General features: G+C 39.1%; 1 protein-coding gene across 4 annotated transcripts in view; it reads left to right on the forward strand.

Moving 5' to 3' along the window:
• The window catches only part of CMYA5 (cardiomyopathy associated 5), a 107,645-nt gene that overhangs the window by 55,527 nt on the left and 25,776 nt on the right, over nucleotides 1-26,342 (forward strand). The window contains exons 3-9 of one of the 4 annotated variants that reach the window (XM_073802246.1): nucleotides 2,679-2,774; nucleotides 4,140-4,373; nucleotides 5,971-5,993; nucleotides 10,296-10,414; nucleotides 15,271-15,420; nucleotides 18,085-18,231; nucleotides 19,565-19,712. In XM_073802246.1, coding sequence (XP_073658347.1) covers nucleotides 2,679-2,774; nucleotides 4,140-4,373; nucleotides 5,971-5,993; nucleotides 10,296-10,414; nucleotides 15,271-15,420; nucleotides 18,085-18,231; nucleotides 19,565-19,712 — 917 coding nt within the window. Of the gene's footprint in view, nucleotides 1-2,678; nucleotides 2,775-4,139; nucleotides 4,374-5,970; nucleotides 5,994-10,295; nucleotides 10,415-15,270; nucleotides 15,421-18,084; nucleotides 18,232-19,564; nucleotides 19,713-26,342 lie in introns of those variants that run through there. The other 3 variants (XM_073802247.1, XR_012330741.1, XR_012330742.1) reach the window with 3 other exon arrangements.

Consider the following 26,342-nt stretch of genomic DNA (forward strand, 5'->3'; position numbering starts at 1 on the left):
CCTTTGAGAGATCTTATGACAGTAGCCCTTAACATTATCTTAAAAAGGCAAATAATTTTAAATTTAAAAATATGCACTTGAGCATAAAGCACAATTTATTTTCTGTTATCTACAATATCATCCTTTAAAAATACACATTTACATTATACTAAGCAATTTTATTGCAAGTTTTATAAAATACTCAAGACAGTAAGACATTTTAAATTTTGGTTTTCTCCACATTTCTTCTTTATTTATAAAATTGATGTTAGAAATGGAAAACTTTTGCATTCCTTCTGGCTATGTCTATAGACTCCCAATGTTAGAAAGTTAGTCGCAACATATATCCTTATGTATGTGATTATACGTATTCTACTCCCTCAGAGATACTATTGGAAATCAAACATTTAGTCTTTAAGATTCTCATCTACCTTTCAGTAGCCTTCTAACTGGAATCTCCACCCTTACCTCATCAATGTATTCTCCATATAGTAGCCAGAATCATCTAAAATTGCAAGTAATAGCAAGAATTGAGCACTTACTGTGGGCCAGGCAATGTGTTAAGGTCTTTGTATACAAGATATCTTTTAATCCATATGACAACCCTGTCATTGTCATCGATTTGCAGATAATGACATGGGCTCAGATAGTTTAAGTCCAAGGTCATAGAAGACAGCACTAGGACTAGTACCCAGGTCTGTCTGATGCTAGAGCTCATGCCCTTGACTGCTACCATTGCCCTTCCTAATGGTAGCAATTTTCAATACGATTATTCAGTTAGGTCACTGATAAATGATTGTCAGGCTCATTTTGATTCAGCAGGAAAACATATTAGAATCTTGGCTTTTTTTTTTTTTTTTCCTGGAAAAGTAATCCTTCTCAACTGATATGATATTGGTTTTATATCTCCAGGGTGAAATTTTGTTGAAACTTTACCCGGTCAAGTTTGGGGTAGGGCATGGGTCAATTTCTTTTTGGAATCTCAGGCATTGGGATGCATCAACACCAGTGAAATATGCCCCATTCTTTGATGATGCTTGGTTTTGTTAACTAACAACTACTGGGTACTGTCAGTAGAAAGAAGACTAGATTTTCTTTAGCTTTCTTATTTATGTTTTGTTTATCTCCATGAGTTTTAGAAATTAAAAAAATAATTCTAAGTACTGTTAATTTAAAACAAATTTCAAAAGCAGGGAGATATGATGTCTCCTGCTTTAAAACCATTTTAAAGTTTTTTTCTGGACCTTCTCCATATAGTATGAAGAGAAAGTGGAAAACAAATTGACTAAGCCAGAGACTTGCTTCGTTCATTAAATCAACTGTGAAGATTGAGTTGGTTGGCACATTTTAAAAATTAAATTTAAAAAATTGTCACTTGAGAATTCTCTAGCATCTTGTGAGTAGGCCATTTGTGATTATTCAGGAACTGATGGCTGCATTTGTAGATTATCCAGGTCCTGGCTTCTCCCCACCACTCCATCCCCTCTGTGGTGCCTTATCTTTTATCTGTCATTTGTTTTCTTCCTTCACTCTCTCCCTTCCTTCTTTCTCAATATTTATTGACCTTCCATTCCATGTCAAGAACTGTGCTAATCATAGAGAATGAAAACAAAACAAAAATAAAGGAAGATAGACTTGTAGCTCCCCCAGATCATACAGCATTATGGGAGCACAGTGTTCTGAGACAGGAACCCTCTGGGAGTAAATGAAATGGTGGAGGGAGACTGGGAAGGATAGGAAAGATGTCACAAAAGGGTGAAGCTTGGGTGAGCCTTAAGTAAGATAGAGTTCTTCTAGTAAACAAGGGCAGAGAGGACATTCTAGAGAAAGGGAATGCCATATAAAAAGGCACATTAGGTGGGAAAGAGTCCAAGGAAAGGTGGGGCTTGTGTGATTGGAGCCTGGGGGCTTGTGGAGAAGAGGCAGGGGCTAGAGAGGGAAGCAGAGACCAGATCCTGAAGGGACTTTTCTCAGTGTAATTTCTCCATCATTCTGTGGATAGTGAGTCAGGCAGACGGAAGCTCTTTTATTGTGTTGTTACTTGTTAAGTTTCACAGGATAGATTGCAGCTAGTTTTATAACTAATAGGTACCATCTTCCCCCATCACCCATACATTTTCTAGTTGGCTGTCACTCCTTGAGAGTATTTTAACCCTTTGAGGGTCATTAGAACCTTAAGGTCTCTGTAGTAGATAGTTTTCATCATTTGGTATACTAGACATTCGGCCTGGTGACACTCTGTTCACCTTCTCAGGATCAGGTGGGGCAGGAACACCTGAAACCATTGGTGCGAATGTGAGAAGTCTACTCAGATATGTTGGACCAGTTCAGAAAAAAGTCTGCCATCTTAGAGGAATGACAATATATAAAAATCAAGGCCTAATTAAGGAGGAAGAATTCAATTCATAGTTTACTAAAACAAGTATGCTTTGAACTCACCAGCTTACCAAGAAGTCCTTCCTCTTGCATAAGAAAATAAACTATTGCTGTCACTCACAAACCTCCTAATTGTTTATCATACATTACCTATAGTCAATTTAGATGAAGCAGCAAAGAAAAGTTAAAGATTGATTTGTTAGTGAACATGATATAGTGGCTCTCTACCAAACATACTAAATTTATAAGAAAATTGGAATTCACTGCTTGAAGTTCTTTTCTCAAATCTCATATACTAAGGACATCTTAATTCTTTTCTTCAGGTTCAATTAGCAGACTTTCTAGAAGATTTACAAGAAAAATCCTTGAGGATTGAAGCCTTTGTTAGTGAGATAGAATCCTTTTTTAATACCATTGAGGTAGGTTACCTTATCCTTTTTACTTTAACTTGGTCTGCTCTTGGCATCACAAATAAATGATTCTAAGCTAAAAGGACCTGATTTGGGGTTTGTGTGTGCATATGTGGTTTGCCATTGTTGGTTTTCTTCCATTAAAAGTAAAGTCCTTAAGTCTTCCCTCTGTTTCATCAGTGAGACTACTTTCTAAGGATAAATGACTTGCCCTTAAAAACACATGCACATTTATCAGGCACTTACTATGATAGGGAAACTGCTTTACATGCTTTATCCAATTTCATCCTTACAGTAACCATATGAAATAGGAGCTATTATTATTGCCCCCATTTTATAGATAAGAAACTGAGACTTAGAGTGAAATATATTAACCAAGGTCATAGTAAGTTTATAGTAAGTTGAGAGCCAAGATTTGAATTCAGGTCTGAGTTCTGACTTGCCCTACCATCCTGCTTTTCACTGGGTTAGCTCTGCAGAGGTGCTCTAAAGCACTGCCCAGTATTTCATGCCCAGGACAGATGAGTGCCTCTCATGGTACCACTGTCTTCGATGAGTTCATGTTGACCCTGCTCCCTCTGCAGTGAAAGAAGGGGGTAGCAGTGCTCCATCCATATACAATCACAGCCCAGGCATCCTTACTTGTCAGTCAGGACTGGTAGAGGGCCCCTGTGGAAGGCTGGTGCACAGTTTCCCCATCACTCGGGTGACTCCTCATCCCAGTTTGCTTGTGAGAGGTCTGCTTAATTCCTGTTGTAGATCAGTTAACACCTGTTGATTATTTTTAGTGTTATTGCCCCTACCCCTCACTGCCATCAAAGTGTTCCTTTTAGACAGTAAGTAATATGATCACCTTATCACTAGCCCTCTAAGCATCTGAGTTTGTCCAGACGGGCAATAAAGTTTCTCCTGCTCTGGCGGAAGCTACCCCTTCCCTGGAGAGCATTTATGAATGTAGCACCCTGTCCAATACCCTGGCTGTGCCCTCCCTCACACTATGATTTTAGTGGAGTGGTGAAAATGGCACTAAACCTTCTCTGCTACCTGATCTTCATTCACCGTGATGCCACTTTCAAATTTTATCATGTGGGAATGCGGGTAGGCAATACTTCCCTACAAACATTTTTATGTGTGTTTCATTAACTAAATCCTTCTTGACAGTTCTCTTACAGTGAATTCTGTTGCAAAGCTAACTATGGCAAAGGGGGTTGGTGGGCTGGAAATTTAGACTCTGCATGTAATCTGTGATTCTCTTACCAGGATGCCAGAGGTTGATTATTTTAAAGGCTAGTATTTCTCTTAAAACACACACACAAACACACACACACGCACTTCTTGTTTCATTCAGAAGGGTTTTTTTGTTTGTTTTTAAAGGAAAACTGTAGTAAAAATGAGAAAAGCCTAGAAGAACAGAATGAGGAAATGATGAAAAAGGTTTTAGCGCAGTATGATGAGAAAGCCCAGAGCTTTGAGGAAGTGAAGAAAAAGAAGATGGAGTTCCTACATGACCAGATGGTCCACTTTCTGCAGAGCATGGACACTGCCAAGGACACCCTGGAGACCATCGTGAGAGAAGTCGAGGAGCTTGATGAGACTGTTTTCTTGACTGTAAGCACCAATTCAAACAGGTCCAGACACCTAGAACCCACTCTGACCCAAGTTTACTTTAAAAAAACTCATCTTTTACTATTCCCTAAGATGATTTATATCTCTATGTGGGGTTTATATAATTCTCATTTAAAAGTTATTAGGGCATGCCTCATGCCTATTGAAAAGGCCCAGCCAATCCTTAAAGCCGTAACACCCAGATCCAGTTGAAGGACACATGGAAGCCAGGCCGCAGCATCATCTTTCTGCTCTGTCACAATGGATTGGTCATCTTCTAAGAGGGAGGGAAAGCAGCCTAAAAACTTTATTCATGCCATGCTCCCTGGGTGCTGGCCTCATCTTCCAGTGCCTCTCCCCCCTCCACTCCCACTCCCTAATCTGAAATGACCTCTCATAGGGACCATTACCTCTGAACCTTACCAAGTGGAGAGTAACATTTTGGTACACTTTCAGCATGCAAAAGGATGACATGATACCTCTCTCAGGTACCATGTTGATCTTTTTACAAGGGTCTTCCTGATGATCAGATTCCTTAATTCAAGCAAGTACCTTGTGGACAGAGTCCCTTGGGTGCTCCTCAAACTACTCACAGAGACAGCTCTTTGCTCTCCTAATTCCCTAGAACCTTCAGTAGAATACTGGTTCTCCATGGAGCCAGGATTAACCAGGAGTGATGGAGATGTTTTCCCTGAAGGCAATCCTAAACCTAATTGTCAAACGAGAAAAGCACCATTTTATGATGAGTGGGAACCTCCCTTTCAAAGCTCCGCAATCCTCCCAGCCTTCTACTAAAGACTGGAGATAGAACAAGGCCAAATGGGGCAATGTTAGGCTTTTGATTTGCCTTTGGGGATGCCTCCATCCAGTGCAAATTTGGGTGAGGTGGACATGGCATCCTCAAAGGAGGATGAAAATCATTCAGTTGCTTTATGCTTAATTAAGGCAAAGCTTTAGCATTTTAAACTTAAGCACCTCCTTGGAAGTCTAGCACTAATAAAGTGCTTTGTGTTTCCTAAGACCCTTACCTTGGTTTGATAAGAATATTTTCTCCTCTCCAGAAGAACAAGCTGTAGAAAAGGAAGCATGTTATTCCTCCTCATAAAAGTAATATATATCCATTTCAGAAAATTTGGAAAGTACAGAAAAGCACAGAGAAGGTATCACCCAGAGATAACTACTGATTACATTTTGCTTTATCTCCACATTGAACGAATTTAAGTCACTTTCCTTGCTTCAGAGAATTCTATTCTGGAAGCTAAGCCATTTATTAATGAATAGAGAAGCAGAGGAGAAGCAACTGTTGCTGGCCTTACTGATGGTAGAGAGTAAAACTAAAGCCCCCTCCATCCCAAACCCTGTCCGCCACCCCTTCTGAGCACTAATTTCTTTGCTGCCTGGAATGAAGCCCCCCAGAGGAAACAGCCTCAAAGGTAGCTGAGGAGTAATGACTTTTAGAACATACGTGATCTTAATGCTTGAGGTTGGTTTTCCTTTTGGTTGTTAATTAGTTTCTCTCTCTCTCTCCCCTCCCCCCTCCCTTCTTCCCTCCCTCCTTCCCTCCCTTCTCCTCTCTCAATCTCTCTCATTCCCCCATAAGTCGTTTGAGGAAATCAACGAAAGGTATAGAAAATGTGGCACAATGTAGTGGCGACTGAGACTAGCATGACTGTATGCTTTATTTTAATATTTTGATGCTTTATAGAAAATGAGCTGCCAGTTAAAAAATGCATACATTTAGTGAGCTCCTGGATTTGCACTTTTATTATAGATACAGTGCTTTTGAAAGCTAAATGATAGCTTTTGAAAGGAAATTGCATGTGCTTTAGTTAAATAACAATTATCATAATGTAGATTTTTAACTGCTTCGTTGAGATGTATTCTGTATTTCCAGCCTAATCTAGACTAGGCTATCTTTCCTGTCACTGCATACAAAACATTTTGTAGATACTTAGACTTTCTGGTTAAATATGAGTATTTGAAAGAATCATTCATACCTGCCTTGAGCAATTTGATGATTTATGTAACCTTAAGGGAATGTTCTCTCACTTTCTCTTCAGAAGACAGGCATGAATTTATCTTCTTTTTCTGCTCAGCTCACCTAAATGAATGTTCCTCTTTTGATTTTGTTTTGTTTTTGTTGTTGTTTTTTAACATTCAATCTAAGAGAAGTTCTTCATTCATTTAAAAGGCAAAACACTCAACAAGAAATCAGGAAATGTTGTCTATAAAAACACGTAGCAGATCTGTGTTTATCGTCTGGAGCATCTGATAGTGAAGTGCTCATACTGATATGACACGTTTTCCCTTCTGCCTCATAGCCAGGCCTGAGGTCTTTCCTCCTGTTAGAGCCTAATTTTTTTTTTAGATCATTTTTACCCCTTTAATGTAAATTTCTAAAATTGTAAATATTATCTTCAGTTCATTTCATTCAATGCCAAATTGTGAAATAGCATAAAGTAAAATCAGAAATTTGTATTTGTGATATATTAAAATATAGAAAGATGGGTTTGGATTAGAAACCTGATTTTTTAGATAATGAAAACTGTACAGATGAATCTTATTTATCTTTAAAAAAATATGTTCAACAGAATATTGTCAAGATGCTTTAATAGTTTGTATATTAATATTGGCATTAATCAATAAGGGTTTTATTATAGTGGCTCTGTTATAAATAGAATTACTCAGGGAGCTTTAAAAAATGCTGATGCCTCTATCTTATCTCATGAGATTCTGGCTTAACTGATGTGGGGTGTGGCCAGGGTATTTGTAAAGCTTGCTAGGTGATTTCAGTGCACAGGCAGGGTTGAGAACCTCTGGTTCATAACAACCTGTCCTCTGGCCTGGTGGTGCCCCAGACTGGCTTCTGAGTTACCTGTGCAGTTTGTTAAACCAAAGCTTCTGGAGCTCCACCCCAGATCCACTACAGGAGAATCCAGGTGGGACCAGGCACCTGCACATGTACCAGTTCTCACACAGGAGTCAGAGGCACACTGGGCAGGTCTGGAAACTGATACCCAGGCCTTCCTCCCAGTTTTCTTTATTTTTTAAAAATTACATATTTCTTCTAAGTATTATTGATATTTATTTTTACCCCCAAAGTATATGGATTTAGAGTGCCATTCCGTATGCACTGGACAATGTAGGGGCATATTTGCTTATTTATTATATTTCATTCACTCGTGGAAGATACTGATCAGCAAGAAAACTTGATGAATGAAAATTTGCAAATGTGTTTACCTTTAAAAATGCTATAGTTTCACGTTTTTACTTTTCTAAACATTAGAATATTAACTTGCTAATACGAATTGACATGCATTTAATTCTAAATACCATTTTTTTTGGTTTTGTGCTTGAACTTGTTCATCTGTGTGTCATTTTTATTAATTTTGATCTCATTGTCCAATTGACAATGAATTAATCTTTGCGGAAGCTGCATGTTGCCTAAAGGAGCATACACTTGGGATAACCATTATTTTTCTGTAAAGAAAAAAGATAACAAAATTCAGGTTTTGGTGAAGCAATATAAACAATTAAAGAAAATCCTGTTAAATGTGCACACATATGATGAAGCTTGATTTTTTTCACTAAAATGAAGCCTTTCATGTTCTCAAGACAACTTCTGCCTCAAAGTCTCAATGTCATTGGTGTTCCTTTCTATGAGAAATGCTAATTATCTAGCTTTTTCTCCTAGATTTTTCCCCTTGCTGCTTTTTTTTTCCCCTGCCATCATATTATATATCTAAAGGCAGTGCTCATATATTAAATGATTTTTCTCGACACTGAAAATGCTTAAATTAAAGAATGCTGTCAAGGATATTTAGACTCAAAATTTGCATATTTTAAAAAACACATTTGCTTAGAAAATGCTGTTCTGTTAAGAGGATCATTTTTTTCCCTCTGTTTTGCTTTTTTGTGTTCTAATAATGAAAGAGAGTCACAACCATTGTAGGACCTGCTCATAAAAAGATGCCCTTACACACACTGATGTTAAAATTGAACAGATCAGTGCATAAGGGAAAATTCAAACACTTTATGTGTTCTATCTAGAGCTACAGCTTCTGTGCTACAAAAAAGTCCTCCATTTCGTCAGTGACATGTACTGAGAGGGCTTAGTATGTGCACTAGTCACCCCTGTTTATTCATTTTAAGCCTATCATTTCCACCCTCTACGTCTCCAAAGCCTTAATTAAGGCTCATGTTGTCTTCCCTCATCAAGAGCGTCGTGGGGTCCCCCCAACTGGCCTCACTACCTCTCTAGTCTACTTGCTCTGATCCTCCCTCAGACTCATGCCAGGGTACTCTTCTAAACTTCCCTTGTGTAAACACTTCTATGGCTCTCCCTGCCTTAAAAACAAAATGGAAACTCTTGGTGGCTATGAAAGTCATCTCTAACTGTCTCCCTTTCCCTGTTCTCAAGGTAGCCCATGGTCCCCTCTGGGCCTTGAGTGCCTCTTTCACAACCCCGTGCCTTTATTCATGCTGTTCTTCTCTCTGCAATACCCGTACTATCTTTTCTGCCTAGGAAACTCCTACTTATTCTTTAAGACTCAGCCAACTGTCACCTCCTCTTCAAAGCCCCTACTGGAACATCTCCCCCAAATCAGATGATAGTGAATTTTATTATTCCTAACACAAGTAAGCCTAGTGGGCACTCTAAATATTTCAGTTATATTTTATAATCTTTTCCCCTCATATTGATAAATTTTCCAGACCTGAGATCCTGATATTCTCATCCAAATGAAACCTTGTCCTCTTATTCATTCAAAATATATCTATTAAAAGCCTACTATGTGCCAAGTAACACTTTACAGTACAGTAGTAAACCCAGCAAAGTCCTTTTTTTGCATGTAGATTATAGTCAGGTGAAGTAGACGGACAAAAACACATAGGTTGCAATGAGTTTGAGGAGAAAACACGACAGAGTAAGGAACAGAAGGGAGAGGGCTGCCCTCTCTGAAGAGCTGACATTTGAACAGAGATCTAAATTTAGTGAGGAAGGAGACACACAAGTATTTAGGAGAAGAAAGTTCCAACAGCAGGTGAAAGGCTTAGAGATGGGTCTGTGCTGCCCAAACCCCAACGTCCATGATTATGATGCTGATGGAGTTCCTAGTGGTTGACTTAATTTCTGGAAGGTAATTCCAGTCCTCTGTGAGTGAGGTGCACAGAGGAGAGAGCCTAACCAAAGTTTAGGCCCCTCATGCTAAAGATAAATGTTTTTGCAATTCTCCCTTCCCCTTTTCCCTCTTCAGAATCTACCTTTTTTTTTTTTTTTTTAATTTTAAGTCCAGATTTCACCTGGATACCAATGCTGAGTATTTGTTGGCATCCCTCCTAAGACGGTCTTGAGTATAAAGAAAGCTATTAATTTATATACTGTGGCTTATTTAGTCTTTTAAGAATAGATAGACTTTCCTCCTTCATTGCTGTATCCCGGAACCCAGAACAGTGCCTGGCACATAGTAGGTGAACATATTTTCTTGAAAGACTAAATGGTGAGATGTATAATAGGGATGGTTGAAAACAGCAAAGATATCACACAGTATGTGAATTTCCAGATGGGCTCCAAACATTTTTATCTTTAGAGAGTATAAACAACCATTATAATGTAATCATTTTTAGGACTAACTTTATAGAGGCAAAATTAAGACTGTATAATTCAATGGAATCTATTCAGATTTAAGGGTATAGGAATGGAGTTTCTAATATTACCAGTTGCACTGAAGAATCCTGTGAATAGATTTTATACATATATTTCCAGATTTTGAAACAGTTTAAATTCTTTTTGGATACAACACCTCACAGAAACCACCACCATCACCACCACCAACAACAACAACTTCATTTTGAATAACTGTTCTTAGCTTTCATTTTGTATGCTAATAATTTCTTGACTTATATAGAAATATTTCCTCCTGATAGGTTGCTTTCTGCAATGGAGAGCACTGCTTCTTTAGAGAAAATGCCTGCTGCGTTTTCACTTTTTGAACATTATGACGACAGCTCGGCGAGAAGCGACCAGATGTTAAAACAAGTGGCTGGTAGGAACTTCAATATATTATTTACCTTGATGAAATTTGACAGTTTTTTCTTATTTGTTTTGTAAAGTTTTTGAACGTAAGGAAATATAACTGGAAAAAGAAAAATCTTAGCTGTAAAAATTTAAAACTAGATTCTGAAATAAAGCGTGAGACTAGCAAACCATTTCAGTTATAAACTGCATTTCCATTTGAAGCTTTATGACTGTGCTGGGATATTGTGGAGGTGGAAGGAAGTAGCAATGGAATCGAAGGGTCTTCTCTTTTTTTCCTTTTAAAAGAGGATTTCTCTCTCTCTTCTAGAGATTATTTGCTTCATGCCAGCAGCCAGGTATAGAAGGAAAAATAAATCAAATATTTTCATATGTGTTGAACAGATTTTTCTTTCTGAGTGGTTTTCCCCTCTTCAATTGAGTTCTTTTTCCTTTTTTCAAACTAAACAGATTAACTTAGAGAACTAACAGCTCAGCATCATGCTCTGTAGCCAGGAGCCTCCTACTCAGCTGTGAAAAGCATCCTGCCGGCTCTTCAGAATATTTTTTAATGTGCTATTTTAACAAACAAGACAATGACATTTCTTTAGATTTTTCAAAGCTGCTGTGTTTCAGTGAAGTAACCAAGTTCCACTTACTGTAAAATGTACTTAGATGCCCTCCTTAAAAGATGCTATAGTCTTCCAAAGCAAACCTTAAAGACAACTTCTGTTTTCAAATTGACAATTAACTTTCATTCCTGTGGGAAGAGTTTTAATTTAGTAACTAGTAAAAGGTTACTGTGTCTTTAAAAAAAACTGAAAAACAAAAAAGCACCCCGCCCCCACAAAACCCATCAACCCTATATAAAATGAAAAATTCAGTCATTTGTCCTAACGGGTTTTCTCTAGAAATATCTCAGAACAAAAGGGTATTTTCTTGTAATGTCTTTAAGAAGCATTCGAATGGAGCAGCGATTGCAAACCAAGAAATTCTGGTCAAGAAAGTAGCTCTTTTGCTTTTAAGGGATTCGTTATATGCTGTTGTTCATTTAGAAGGATATTCTTTTGAATATCTGATGGGCAATAAGAGGGCATTTTGTATATTTTAGAGGTCACAGAGTTAAATTTGTCACAAAGTGTTAATGATTCATTCAGAAACAGTGCATGTGGCAGTCCCAGTAGTTCCAAACTGTTATGGGGAGACTGGTCTCTGAGATATAAATGGCACTCGTTGTACATCTGCTTCCCAGAATTGGAGCCCAGGGTGTTGACTTGCTGCTAGATAGCTTTTGCTCATTTTGTGACCAACAACATCTCTCAGCTATAAAGTCCTTACCGGGTGCCTGAAAAGCTAATCTGATCACTGTAATAAACAGATACAATAAGGAAAGGATGTGAACTTTATGATGAGAATCAGAGCAGCCCCTAACATTTCTTCCGTGCTTACATGATGCCTGGCAGTGTGGAGACTGTTATCTAATTAGACCGTCATCTAATCTCACAGCAACTCTAGGAGGTAGGTTTTATTGTTATTCCCATTTGACAGGTGAGGAAATAAAGGGAACAGAGAAACGCCTCTCATATTGCCCTAGATACACAGCTATTTGGGGTGTGGCGAGTGGAGTTTGGCTTCAGAGTCTTTGCACTTGAACCACTGCTCTACACCAAAGAGGCTGAGTGCACTGCTGTGAAAGGAGGGGTAGCTATAGATTAGTGACATCCAAGGCTTCCTGGACTCTGCTCCGAAGAACTTTTTTTTTAAATTGTGGTAAAATATGCGTAAAATCAAATTTACCGTTTTAACCATGTTGAAGCCACCATCGTACAACCATCACCACTAATCCATCTCCCGAATTCTTTTCATCTTGCAAGACTGAAACTGTATCTTTTTTTTTTTTTTTTTTTTTGCGGTACTCGGGCCTCTCACTGTTGTGGCCTCTCCCGCTGCGGAGCACAGGCTCCGGATGCGCAGGCTCAGCGGCCATGGCTCACGGGCCCAGCCGCTCCGCGGCATGTGGTATCCTCCTGGACCGGGGCATGAACCCGTGTCGCCTGCATGGGCAGGCGGACTCTCAACCACTGCGCCACCGGGGAAGCCCTGAAACTGTATCTATTAAATAACAACTCCTCATTCCTCCTGCCCCCACCCCCTCCCCCCAGCCTCTGGCAACCACCATTCTACCTCCTGTCTCTATGAATTTAAAGTACTCTAGGTACCTCATATAAGTGGAATTATGCAGTATCTGTCTTTTTGTGACTGCTTATTTCACTTAGCATAATGTCCTCAAAGTTCATCCGTGTTGTACCATGTGTCAGAATGCCCTTCCTTATTAAAGCTGAATAAATTCCACTGGATGTCTATACTGCATTTTGCTTATCCATTATCGATTCACTCATCGATGTACTTTTGGGTTCCTTTCACATTTTGGCTATTGCAAATAATGCTGTTCTCCTGGGGACTTTTTTGAAAGCTAGGTTTAGTGGGAATCTGTATCCACCACAGGTACTGAAGTGCAGGTTGATCTAATGCTTAGCTCGCCGAGCATGACAGCTCTTTATGGGCACACTGTCAGGCAGAGGGAATCCATGGGGTGATGCTGTGCCTAGCTCCTTAGCCTCTGGCAAAGAAGCCTTAAAATCATTTTGCATTTTTTGGCATTACTCCCACTCAAGTTTATTACTACAGAAGCGTAAATAGCATTGCTAACGTATAAAATCTGAGCTTCTGATATCCTTTTGCCACACAGGAATTATAAATCCAGCCAACTGTTATTAGATTACATCTATGGAATATTCATACTCCCTTCTTAATTTTAGAATACTTTGAAGAATAAAAGTGGTTCTTGTTTTGAAAAAGATGTTTTAATTTTAATGTTTTTAAAGGAGTAGATTAAGTACAAAATTATTTCTAGCCTACATTCTTTGCTTAATTCCCTACAACTGCTTATTCCTTAAAATTTGTTGATTTGGGGGTCAATTATCAATTTTAAGTTCGGTAAGTTACCTGAGAGAGAGATTTTTGAAAAGATGTTGCCGGTTTTAAAAAGCAGCTATAGCTCAATTTATAATTCATAGAGAAAAAAGCAGCATTTTCGTTGTTCATGCCTCAAGAAGTTCTCCAGCACTGCTTCAAAGATGATTGATAATAGTCAATCTGCTTGGCTCTTCCATAAACCTGGGCAACATGAAAATTTACTGAACTGCATTTATCCGGATGGACTCCTTTACAATGTGACACTGATTTCCTGCTGGGAAGACAGAAAAGTCAAAGACAGTATAAGAGTCTCTGGACCACTATCAGTCCTTGCGGAGGTGCTCTGACAGGCAGGCTTCCTGCCTTATCATGCAGGCTCCCAGCATGTCTTACCTCTGTGGTCCCTCTGTGATTTACCAGATGATGGGTCTCTACTTCAACTCCCATCTTCAGGGGCTTCCTGCCTTCTCACCTCCATTTTCTGTGCTCCTGCAAAAGGCCATGTTGCTTTCTGAATGTTAACACCGGTTATGTGTCAGATACATTGCTAAGCACTTAATATACATTATCTTGCTTTTTAAAACAGCCCTGGGAGGAAATGGTATTATTGTCATTTTCCTATTTTTAAAGATGGAGGAACTGAAGCTGAGATAACACAGCTCCTAAGTGGGGGATCTGGCATTTAACCTTAGGCCAGCCTCTCTGCTCCAAAGCCCATGAACTTGCCCACTCTCATATCCTGCTTCTCATTTTTCATAACTGTGTATTTCCTCAGGTCTTTATCTCTTTATTGAATCTTTTCAATGTGTCTCTTTTTGTTCCATTTACTAAATTTAGACCCATTTATTTCTTCTACTTTCCACTTTCCTGTTGAACTAACCTTTGTTTTCTTTCCCTTCAGTGTTGACTTTTAATAAAGTAATCTCATAAAATTTGGCCTGTATTATTCAGCAAGCTCATCTCTCAGGAAATTGTTGACAGGAAAATAACAACACAAATAAATTTAAAAACAGGACATCTTTTCAACTATGGGAATAACCTTTTCCTCTAATTTGTAAACTATGTTCAATGCTTTTTTATCTCAAAAATTTTGGAGGAGAATTGTATAGGAGCTTGATTTATGGTGTCGTATATGCTGTTAATGTTCAATATGCATAATTATAAACCTTTGAAATCTCTAGTTAAACACTTGAGAATATTGTTTTCTTTAAAATTCAGAACAATGGATTTATACTAGATACCTAAACCTTATATTTGAATCAGTTAATAGGGTACTTTTTCCCCCATGTAATTTTTACATTTTGTTTTAAAAAGTTGTAGATATAGTCATGTTGGAGATGGAAAAATGGGATAGTAGTTTCAGAAAGTATATTTTGATATTTTATTCATGCAAGTCTTTTTCAGCCTTGATAGTATAGCAACTATAGCTAAAAACGGTTTCATTTGTCTCTATTTGAATATAGTTTCTATACTGATGTAGAAGGATACAACATTGGTTATCTAGCAATGCTTTCTCAAAGTTTTGTTTTGAAGGAAAACCAAATCATTTGATGAATCCTCTAACTTGTATAAGTTTATTGCTCTAAATATAGGATTACAGAAGAATATTATCAAGTGATCCCATTGGGAGATCCATTTTTTGTTTACTTCTATGTATATTATATGTATATATGTACACATGCAGACAAGACATTTTGGAGGGAGACACACTCAACTGTAACAGTGGTTGCCTCCAAGGAATATCCTTAGGGTTGGGGGCTGTTGGGAACAAGGTAGCCCTCCCAGCTTCACTCCATGTACTTCTGTATTGTTTCCATTTTTATCAGTAAGTACAAGTGACTTTTGCAAAAAGAAAAAGAAATCAATCAATAAAAGCAGCATTAGTGATAATAAATCTTGCTTATATTCCAGTTCCACAGCCTCCTAGATTAGAACCTCAGGAACCAAATTCTGCCACTAGCACAACGATTGCAGTTTACTGGAGCGTGAACAAGGAAGATGTCGTTGACTCATTCCAGGTTTACTGCATGGAGGAGCCACAAGATGACCAGGAAGTAAATGGTAGGATTGCTAACACAAATTCAGATGCATACATACATTTCTATATCTTAATGTGTAGTATTTAAACATATACATATCATGACTCTTTCCACAAAGCACTTGTAGCCACTTAAAAAACAACAATGAACCAACAATCGTATAATGAAATAACATGTAAGCAAAATTTGGAAATCAGGATCAAGGAAAACAAAAATGCATAAATATCATCCTAATGATCAACATGAATACTGTAATTGAAATTCAAATTTGGCTTTGAGTATTCAGGTTAACAGGAGAAATTGATTCTCATTTTCAGGCAGGAGGTAATGTACCAAAGTGTTGAAAACAAAGTTTCAATCAGAACTGAAGTCTAAAAGACAAGTATAAAGTGTGCCACTTTGTAGAGGAGAAATGAGCTGTATATAGGACACTGTCCTCCACAGTAATTTTAGTGCAAATGCAGCATTGGATGTCATGGTTGGCATTTCTCAGATCCACCTTTGATAAAAGCTGAAAACAAACTATAAAGGTAAATTCAGAGTTCACACTTCTCAAGGCATGAGAAGACTGTATGGTGTAGTCTTCTGGTGTCCCAAATTAATGTGAAGATAGAGGTGAAAGTGCTTAGGAGGGTGAATGGGTGGCACGTCATATAGTTGAGCCTCTGTGAATATCTCTAGGACCTCTAATAAGACCTAGAAGCCAGGCAGTTTGAGGTTGTACTTCCTGATGAATCAGAGCTGGGACTGCTGGCATTCTGTGTTGCTTGTTAAGGATAGACCCATGTATTTTGGAAATCAGATGAGCATGTGACAGGATTGACATGGCATAGGAACCCAATTTGTAATAAGGAATGAATTATAACGTATTTCACTGTTAACCAGTATTTAAGTCTTTTCAGATGTCATATGATACTTATTTAAATTACAAAAAAAGTAAGAAAGCAACCATAGGCATATTGTAAAGTTGGCTAAGTTTGTCTATAAGAACTCCTATCTTATTGGGGACCTATTACCATATACCTGTCACAGCACAACAAGGAAAGTGCCCTTATCCACCTTTGCAAATGAGAAAACTGATGTGAGATTAAATAATTTGCCCAAGACCACGCAAGTTACTCGGGACCAGGGCAGGTTTTAAATACAGATCTTTCAGACTCCAAAGCTTATGTTTTTATTTGCTTGACTCTGTGTTTGTTCTGTTATACCACACTTCACCGTTATATCCAGTTATATCATGGAACTTCATGGCTCTCCAAGACTCCTCTTAACAACTGTTTATTTCCTGGAGTGCTTTTTAAAAGTGCTTCACTGCCACCGCCCCCCGACCCCCCGCACCATGCCCCACTTACCTGTCCTGTGTCTCATTCATTCAATGCCTTGAACTCTGCTGATGCCAGTTCATTAATCTGATGGTCTAGACTGTGATACCATGCTGTGAATAATAGGTCTCCAGTAACATATGTTATGTGCTCTGTTAAAAGGAGTACCAGGCTAACAGGACTTAGCCTAAAAGGATAATTCCATTGAAAACTGCAGTCACAAGTTCTAGGTTATGGGGAAATGTTTTTCAGTGTATATGTCTTTATGACATTATTTAAGCCAAACTTTCTGCGCAGAAAGTATAGCTCATTGGGAAAGAGAGATGCAGTTGAAGAAACCTTCTGAGTTGAAGATCTCTTAAATTTACTTTAAAAGGGAACAATCTGGGTTTCTTAACTGGAGGGGTTTTGAAGATGTAACATCATAGAGTAATAAGAGAGAACAACTGGAATTGCCATAGGCTAATTTAGAAAAGAAAATTGTTCTTTTAAAAGGAGAGAAAATTTCAGTAAGAATAATCAGATTGGCCCAAGGGGTAGGTGTTCAGAATGTTATTGAGTAATATTTACTACTAACATCTTGAAAATAATGTAAGTAATTTTAGGAAATGTCTTGACTAAACAAAGTTATTTCTTAGAATAGTTTATGCTCTATCAAAGGTGTTTAAGTATTTCTATAAATTGTGGAAATCTCTAGGTGAAAGGATTCTGGAATTCATGAGAAGGAAGCAGGATTTGAAACTTTGAAAACCATACTGAATACAAATGACTTACTAATCTGTAAAGACGCTTTTTAACATCATAAATTTAGAAAACATGGAATTGTCCTTATTTTATTACATACTCTCCTGAAATATTGGCATTGCTTCTTAAGAATTTTCTTGAGAATGTATTACTGAGATTTAAGTTAACATAAACTCTGCAATTGTAGTATGTGCTATTGAAATAAGTTACTTTAATTGCAGAATATGAAGCTCAGGATCTTACTAATATGCTATTAGTATATTATTATACTATACTATATTACTATACTATACTATATTACTATATTATATTATATTATATATATATAATATTATATTATATACTATATTACTATATTATACTATACTATATTACTATACTATAATAATACACTATACTATTATTTTCTGGTAAGTGTTCACAAGTAATACTGTGTCATTCTAAATATCTTTCAGAATGCTGTTGCTTTAAGCATTCTAAAGTGCTATCTATCACACAGTAGTATCTGTAAGTTTATCAGTTTGTGTTTCCCACTGAAAAATGTGTCATTTTTCCAATAAATGTAACTTTCAACTAACTTAGGAAGATACCCTAGAGTTTATGATTGTGTTTTATGCTAGATTTGGTAGAAGAATACAGAGTGACGGTGAAAGAAAGCTACTGCGTTTTTGAAGATTTAGAACCTGACCGATGCTATCAAGTATGGGTAATGGCTGTGAATTTCACCGGATGTAGCCTGCCCAGCGAAAGGGCAATTTTTAGAACAGGTAAAGAGATGTTAAGGGGGTGTTAGGAGGCAATACTCAATTCTTCACAGACTATTAAGATCAACCAATAAGCATTTGTTAAGCACCTATTGTGCGCTGGGTATTGCGCAGTGCTGGGTTTACAACAAGAAATAAGACTGGGCTCTTCTCACAAAGCTCATACTCAAGTGTGGGAGACACAAAACAAAAGATTATAAAAAATGTGTGGTAAGGGCCGTGATCCACAACACTCCAGAGGAGTCTCTGAGACAGGCCAGGGCAGGGACAGGGTCAGGAATGGCTTCCTAGAACTGATGTCTGAATGGAATCCTTAAAGGATCAGTAGGAATAATGTGTTAAAGGAGTGTATTCCATTTGAAGAAGACAAATGAGCACAGGTGCCCAGGTAAGAAAGAGTATGGAGTGTGCAGGATACAACAAGAATTTTGGTATTATTTCTTTGACTTAAAAACAAGGAGAGGGGAGACATGAGATGAGAAAGGCTAGTGTATAGAGTCCACATTTGCTAAGGTAAGAAGCTCAGGCTTCCTCATATAGGTGCTGGGAAACCCCAAAATGTTTCTCAGCAATGGTATTCAGCTGGGAATGCATTCCCATGATGGAACCTTTTCACAGGGGGCTGAAGCAGGTGTAGGATAAGCTGAGTTTGCATTGCCTTTAAGATAATTCTTTTTTTTTTTTTTTTTTGGTATGTGGGCCTCTCACTGTTGTGGCCTCTCCCGTTGCGGAGCACACGCTCCGGATGCACAGGCTCAGCGGCCATGGCTCACGGGCCCAGCCGCTCCGCGGCATGTGGGATCTTCCCGGACCGGGGCACGAACCCGTGTCCCCTGCATCAGCAGGCGGACTCTCAGCCACTGCGACACCAGGGAAGCCCACCTTTAAGATAATTCTAACTGTCCCTGCCCTGGCCTGTCTTGGATACCCCTCTGAGGCAGTTAACTTACTTCCACTGGTTTATCCTTTCTTCTTGCCTTTTAAAACAAGTATTTATTGAGCACCTATTGATGGCAAAATCATGGCTAACTTTTGTGTAAAGGAAGGGGACAAGAATACTTTGATTTACTTGTATATGTATGAAGAAGCTCTGGTAGGATTTATAGGAAGCTGCTTTTAGAGACTGGGGATGGGTAAAAACTGGGCAATTTGGAAGGCAGGGGTGGGAGGGAGCCTTTTCACTGTATACATTTTTATACCTTTTGGATTTTCAACCCAGAATGTATTTTTTAGTCAAAAATGAAAACAAAATCATGCCCAAGCATTCTTCCCAGAGTACCAGGGAAGCAGAACTGCCATAGACTGCTCCACAATTGACTTGGTTCTCTCTCTGCAGCGCCCTCCACCCCTGTGATCTGTGCCGAGGACTGTACTGTGTGTTGGAACACGGCCACCATCCGATGGCGGCCTGCCAACCCAGAGGCCACTGAGACCTACACTTTGGAGTACTGCAGACAGCACTCTCCCGAGGGCGAGGGCCTCAGGTAAAGATCCCTCTCCATGGGGAGAGCCTGGGGTGCCAGGAACCCAGCGCAGTCCTCCAAGCTAACCTCTAAGCTTATGCTCACAGAGGGAGAAAAGCTTCCTAAAATCCTCCCGAGCTAATTAAGCCATTGACTTGATTTGCAATTCCATCACTATTCGTCGATGAACTCTAAGTTTGTAATAAACACATGCTGCAATGCAGAATAATCACTCCCTTGTAAGAAAAATATATGTGAATTTTAATAAGATAGAACATTCTTTGAGGTATATTTAACTGGAGTCATTAGACAGGATATATGCATACGTTATCTGCTTTTTAGTAGTTAGATCAGAATAGGTACCACCTAACTCAGGAAACTAATAGCGAGCTTGTATATAATGTAAATTTGAATGTCTCCGTGATATATTGGTAATATAAAGGACCTAATGACATATATATTACCACAGAGATATATATATATCTGTGGTAATATATATTACCTTCATGCTCTTGAAGAGGCAGATGCCTCTTCAAGAGCATGAAGAATCTAGAGACTTTTTCTGGAAAAAAGAAATGTAAAGCTCTCTCACTAAAATTATGAAGCTAAAATTTATCAATAAAGGGCTGTGCATCCAGAGGACCTTTGGTAAATGTTACTTCATTTACTGTTACTTCATTTACTTCTTAACCTCCAATCCACGGCAATAGGGCAACTTTGTATTCCATGATGAAGATTCAAATCATTATTATTAATATTCATATTTTGATAGGGATTTTTTTAAACCAAATTTACTGAGATAAACTATTTTGGCAGGATATGGAACTTGGAAATAATGGTATGAAATTAGCTTTTTAATAAAGTATATTATTTAAGTTCTTGATTATTTTCATTATCAATCAACAGCTATTTATTTAGTTATGATTTCATACGACTGAGCAATAATTATAGTTTCTTTCAAGTATGTGAAGGCAGGCTTCACAAAATAACGATCAAAGGACAAATTAATGTTGAGTGGAGTGCGTATAGGTGGGATGTAGACATTTCAGCAGAAGTGAGAACGTAGTAAATGTACAAGAAACAACATCTCTGTTAATGTGCCAATTGCTAGAAGGCAGGCTTCAATGATCAGCAAATAGCCGAGAGGTTAACTCAGAGAGAGACAGACAGACAGACAGACCAACAGAGACAGAAACAGAGAGACGGAAGAGAGAGAAAAGAGGGAGGGAGAGGGAGACAAAGACAGAGACAAAGAGAAAGAGATTATAACTGGCTTCTATTGAGCATTTACTATGTGCCAAGTCACTATTCTAAGTGCCTTATGTATGTTGCCTTATTTAATCCTCAAACGAACTCTGAGAGAAAACATATGCTTTGAGACGCTAGCAGCTAGTGAGTGGCAATCAGGATTCAAACCTTGTTTTGTTAGATTTCACAGTCCAAGCTGCTAACCACTGTTGAATGTCACCCAGGAGCGTCCTGGACATTCTCTGAAAAAGACTCTTGGTGCTAGGAGAGCATTTGGTCTGGAGTGCCTGAGTCCCAGGGCAATCTCTCCCATCGTTCTTCACCATCAGTGAGGAAAGCCCAGTTCTTTCTGAGGCAAGATGAGACTGTGAAGGAATGCTCTGAAGTGACTCATCCTTGTTATAGCATCGGTCCCCAGCTGACATTTGCATAAATAATACCAGCACAGTTGGATTCTTAAATCAGCAGAAATCTGAGAGAAACCCTGAGACCTAGTAGCCATCCCACTGAGGGAACTGTGATGTCATCTCATAAATGCGGCTACAGGGAGAAGGGAATGGGGGGATGGAAGGGGGAATGGCATCACCGAGGGCCTTCAACATGCCAGGAGCTGTGCTAAATCTCATCTAACCCTCTCGACAATTCTAGGAGGGAGGTCATGACTTCCATTGAATGAGACTCAGGGAGGTTAAATAATTTGGCCAAGGTATTAAATGACGGAGTGAGAGTTTGGAGTCAGGATGCACACTCAGGTTTGTCTTATTCTTTCCACTAGTTCTAAATCTTGTGTCATTACACAGACTGAGTTAGCAGACCTTAACAGCCTGACAACTGGAAGTTATCATGTATCCTGGGTTTCCTTTGTCACACGAAAAACAGATGTAAAGAGAGAACACAGTACCATTCAAAACCCCTTTAATTAAAGTTTTTCCTTTCTCTGATCATCCTGGGGCCCTCAAAAAAAAAAGTCCATTTGATATCAACAGGGAATAATGCATTCCAAACAAATCCTTCATCAAAGCCAGAGAAATCATTGACGGTTCCATTTCTAGGGAAAAAATGGCCATCCACCAATTTCATTAAGACAAAAGTTGAGCTTATTAAAACATGACTTGTCATTAGTTTATCCCTTTGAGGCTTTGCCAGGGGGTTCATTTTTATTTTTCTTGCCAAAGGAGAGCATTTGAGAGGCTGGATAAGCAGAAGTTTGTAGAAGTTACGGAACACTACAAGAATCCTTTGTTATTGAATGGATGTGGTCCAGCAAGCTAGAAGTGAAGGGAAATTCCACATGCAGAAGGCTTGTTGACAGTTCGGGGCTGTGTTGGAGATGGAGCTCTTTTCCAATTACGTGCTAAAAGACCCCTCAGTGCCAGGAGGTAGAATGGTATGTTCAATCCGCAGCCCAGGGATGACTCTCCAGCCTCTCTGGATCCCTGCTGAATCCTACAATAGGTAATTTTTTGAGGCAGGCACAATTGTGTTGGCCACAAATCACTACCCTGTGATCCCTCACGAATACAAGAAACCTCAATGCCTTATACCTCTGGTTGGCATCAACAGACTGAAATAATTCATCCTTAATTTCAGAGTCCCAGTGCTGCAAAACGCATCTGTATCCCTTTTGTTCTCCAATTTAAGAGTTCAGGAGGGAAGGAAAATTCTACTCTTCTGGAGTAGCCATGTGTCTTAGGTCTTTGACCATCTGGTTCTTACAGCCAACTTTAAAACATTCCCTACAATGTCTGATGGTTCAAAACCCTACAAAACATTAACTATTTACTATCATCTATATGGTCCAATCTCTAGGATGTCAGTTGTAGACAGCTAGTCAGACAGTAGAATTGATAAACAAAGAACCTCAACACTTGATCACCCCTAGCCAACAAAGGCAAACAATCCCTACTGTTCCATTCTATTAGAACCACATTCTTCACTTTGTTTTTCTGCATAGCAGTGCATAATTAAAGTCATTTTGTGTCTTGGAAAGAACAGCAAGCCAAGGATTGTCTGATCCCGCTCACTTGTTGGCTCCATGAAGGGGTTATTATTTAAAGTGGCAGCGTCAGTGCCTGAGACAGCATCTGGCATATTGTAGCTACTCAATACATATGTGGTACCTGGATGGGTAAATATCATCAACATTGAACACATAATATTGACACCACCAAAAAAAAGTTAGGTCAGCTTTGAGGATAATCTCCTATTCACAATGGGAAAAAAAATAAACTGTGCCAACAAAGTAAAGAAGAATGGTGAATGAGTTAATTTTAGTGCTTGGATACTTAAGTAGGAGATAAGACTAGTCTAACCTGTGGACTGGAAGCCTTTTCATGGATCACTTATAGGGAAGGACACTGATAATCTTGTTGATCCATTGGTTACATAACCCTTACATACATTTTAGGTTCTATGCAAAACCCCTATTCTAAATCAGATGCAAAAAGAAAAAACAAACCACAAAAGAAACCCCACAAAAAAATGGGTAAGGACAGGAACCTTATCTATGCAGCTGTTTATTAAAGGTCTATTTAATGAGTGAACGAGTAGATGAATGATGGCATTAGCCGGTCTCCTTCTGCCCTTGCCAACTCCAAGTCCTCTAACTGGCTGGAATCTCTAGCAAAGGAGAGATGGAGAACCCAACAGGACTAAGAACTAAATGAATTTACATCTCTTTCTCACCCTCAATCCCTGAAAAGACAGACAGACTTAAAAGCTCCGGTCTGGAGTGGGAAGAGAAGTTGAAAGGAAATGAGAAGGGAGAAAAGGATGAGTAATATGAAATTGCACATACACACATGGAGGGCATTGATTACCCTTTAGATTAGGGAGTCTAATTTTGGTTGCCAGAACAGAAACACATCCAGCTTCGGACCTGCATTCACTCTCCCGTATGACGGCCTCTAGAAATTCCAATCTAAGACCAAAGTTGCTGGTTAACCTCTCAGAGTAGGTGTTTGAATGCAGTGTGCTTACTGTGCTCCCAAGTTCCATGATGTGGTGTCTGAAATAGCCGAGCAGTTGCCTCCATTCCATCATCCTTCCAGAAGACACATTTGCATATTTTGGTGTGTGGGCACTGCGGCTCTGTCCCAGCAGTCGGCCCCTACTGGGCTTGGGGGTGGGCGGGAGTGACAATCCCCGGCTTGTGTGCGGGGGCTGAGGGAGCTCCTACTCACCCTTTCCTGTTTTTCTTTGAATGCTCTCCTCAGGTTGGGTGGGCTCAAAACACTTGCAAAAATTTTCCACCGCTCTGCTGTTTCCTCAGCTGTTCTGTCTCTCCTGTGTGGAAAGAAGTCAGCAGAACTGTGGGTGGAGGAGGGAAAACTGCGAGAAATATAGTACAGGGCTTAGCTGTGTAGGCTGTGCAGAAAGAAGCTGTGTACTGAATGACAAATCTGTGAGACTCAATACGCCACAGAAGTGGTTGGTAGTGAACTTCCTGCTCCCCAGCCCCGGCCAAGGCTGTGGGCAGGGAGACCCTCCCGGGCCACCCTCCCTGGGAGCCTCCCCAGCGTGGGTGAGGCTCTGAGTGCTGGACTCGTGAGCTCCTGCTTCTAGCTTTGGGGGTTACACGTGATGGGACAGGAACAGGATTGTCTGTCACAGCTGGGTATTCTAGCTGGGAATGACTGCCACTTTGTCCATATAATAAGGACAACTAAGGGTGAATTTCCTAATGAACTTAGTGCCTGAGCAGGAGATGAAAAATCCCAGAATTTTTTTCTTTTTAAAAAGTTTTTACGAAGCTTTCAGCTGGAGAGGTGATGACTGACCATAGGGCCAAGGGCAAATGATTTGACCTTCTCCACAACCTATGGGTAAAAGAGGCAGTCATTCCTGCCCTGTGCTTGCTTCACAGGGTGACAGGAAGGACAACTGACATGACTGGGAGAAAATGCATTGAGTAATAAGAGACAATATTAATAGACAATCTTCATATGGTATTGTTTTCCTGACCCAAGTTGTAATATTCCTCTTCAGGAAGCCCTTGGGAGAGAGAGTTACAGGAAGATAATCCACCCCCCCCACCCCCCCCCCACCCCGCTCCCACTGAAATTCTTGGCATTCAGCTTTTTCTAAATGAATTTTCTTCCCAAATGAATCTGACTTAACTTTGATCATTGAAAATCCTATACACCTCCTGGTTGTGTAGTAAAACCTCAGTCAGTGGAAAACCAGCCTATTCCTTCACTTCTAACGTATGATCTGTCAATTTCCCGAAGTATTCTAGTTCACAATAAAAGACCCAGGCACGCTAGAGCCACTAAAAACAACCCTGTAAGAGCAAGAGCCAGGTCATGCAGAAGGAGGTTGTATCAGAAAGCATAGGCTAAGAACAGTACCTCAACGGAACATACAATTTGAATATGAACTTCCTGGCAGCTAAAGTGAAAACAGGAGAGTGGGGAGAGAGAGCAAGAGGGAGAAAGAAAGAGATTACATAACGCATCTTTTTTTTAAAATAAAAGGAAACACAGCACTTCACTAAGAGAGACAATTATATTTCTTGACATTCAGTTCTAAGATGAATTTTTCACGTAGATCTTTATATAAGGGCTATTGAACAAGATAGTAGTGATTGTCTTTAAGAACAGTTTTACAAAAGATGCAAAAACATTCCCTGTGTAACCATCTTTTAAAGGGGCTCTTGAAAGCACAACGTTAAGTCGCCATTCTGTGCAGGCAGTTCTATGGGACCTCAAGTAATTGTCCGCCTATGTGACCTCTGAGTGGTAAAGGAGAGCTTAGAGAATCCAGAAGAATGAATGAATGTTACTAGGCTCCTGGGATTCTCTGCCTGAAATATAAATGGTATCATTCAAACTTGGGAGGGTAACTAGCTACAGAGAAAACAAAGCTGCAGGATCCTTCTGCTGGAATCCTTTGGCTCTCTTTGGTTTTGTGCGAGATGCTAATTACAGGAAAGCCTAAGTTCCGTGGGTCAGGATTCAGCCCTCGTGTTATGTTTCTATACTATTATGAACTAATAGTGATGTTTAGTTACCACTGAGTCTCATAATATCCTCATTTATCAAATGAAGAATAGTCCTGTTCAAAAATTTTTATCTACCAAGTTTAAAAAACCCCAAAAGTCAGTATATAAAGAATGTTCTTCTTAATCTTGATTTAACCAAAATTTTTCATCTTAAACAAAAAATTCCATGTTTATGGTTAGTTAAGGTTTTATAAATGGCTTCCAATAGCTAAAACTATTTAGTTAGCTGTTCTCGTATTTCATGTTGTTTATGTTCTCATGGATTTTTCTTCTTTTTTCCTGTTTCTCCTGCCCACCCCTTCTCACCCCACACTATCTTATGATTATGTTTCTCAAACCTAACTGATCATAGAAAAACAACTGGGATGCTTGTTGGGGTTTATATTCACGGGCTCCTCTTA

This window comes from Tursiops truncatus, chromosome 3 (assembly GCF_011762595.2).
Source record: "Tursiops truncatus isolate mTurTru1 chromosome 3, mTurTru1.mat.Y, whole genome shotgun sequence".
NCBI classification, from domain to species: Eukaryota; Metazoa; Chordata; class Mammalia; order Artiodactyla; family Delphinidae; genus Tursiops; species Tursiops truncatus.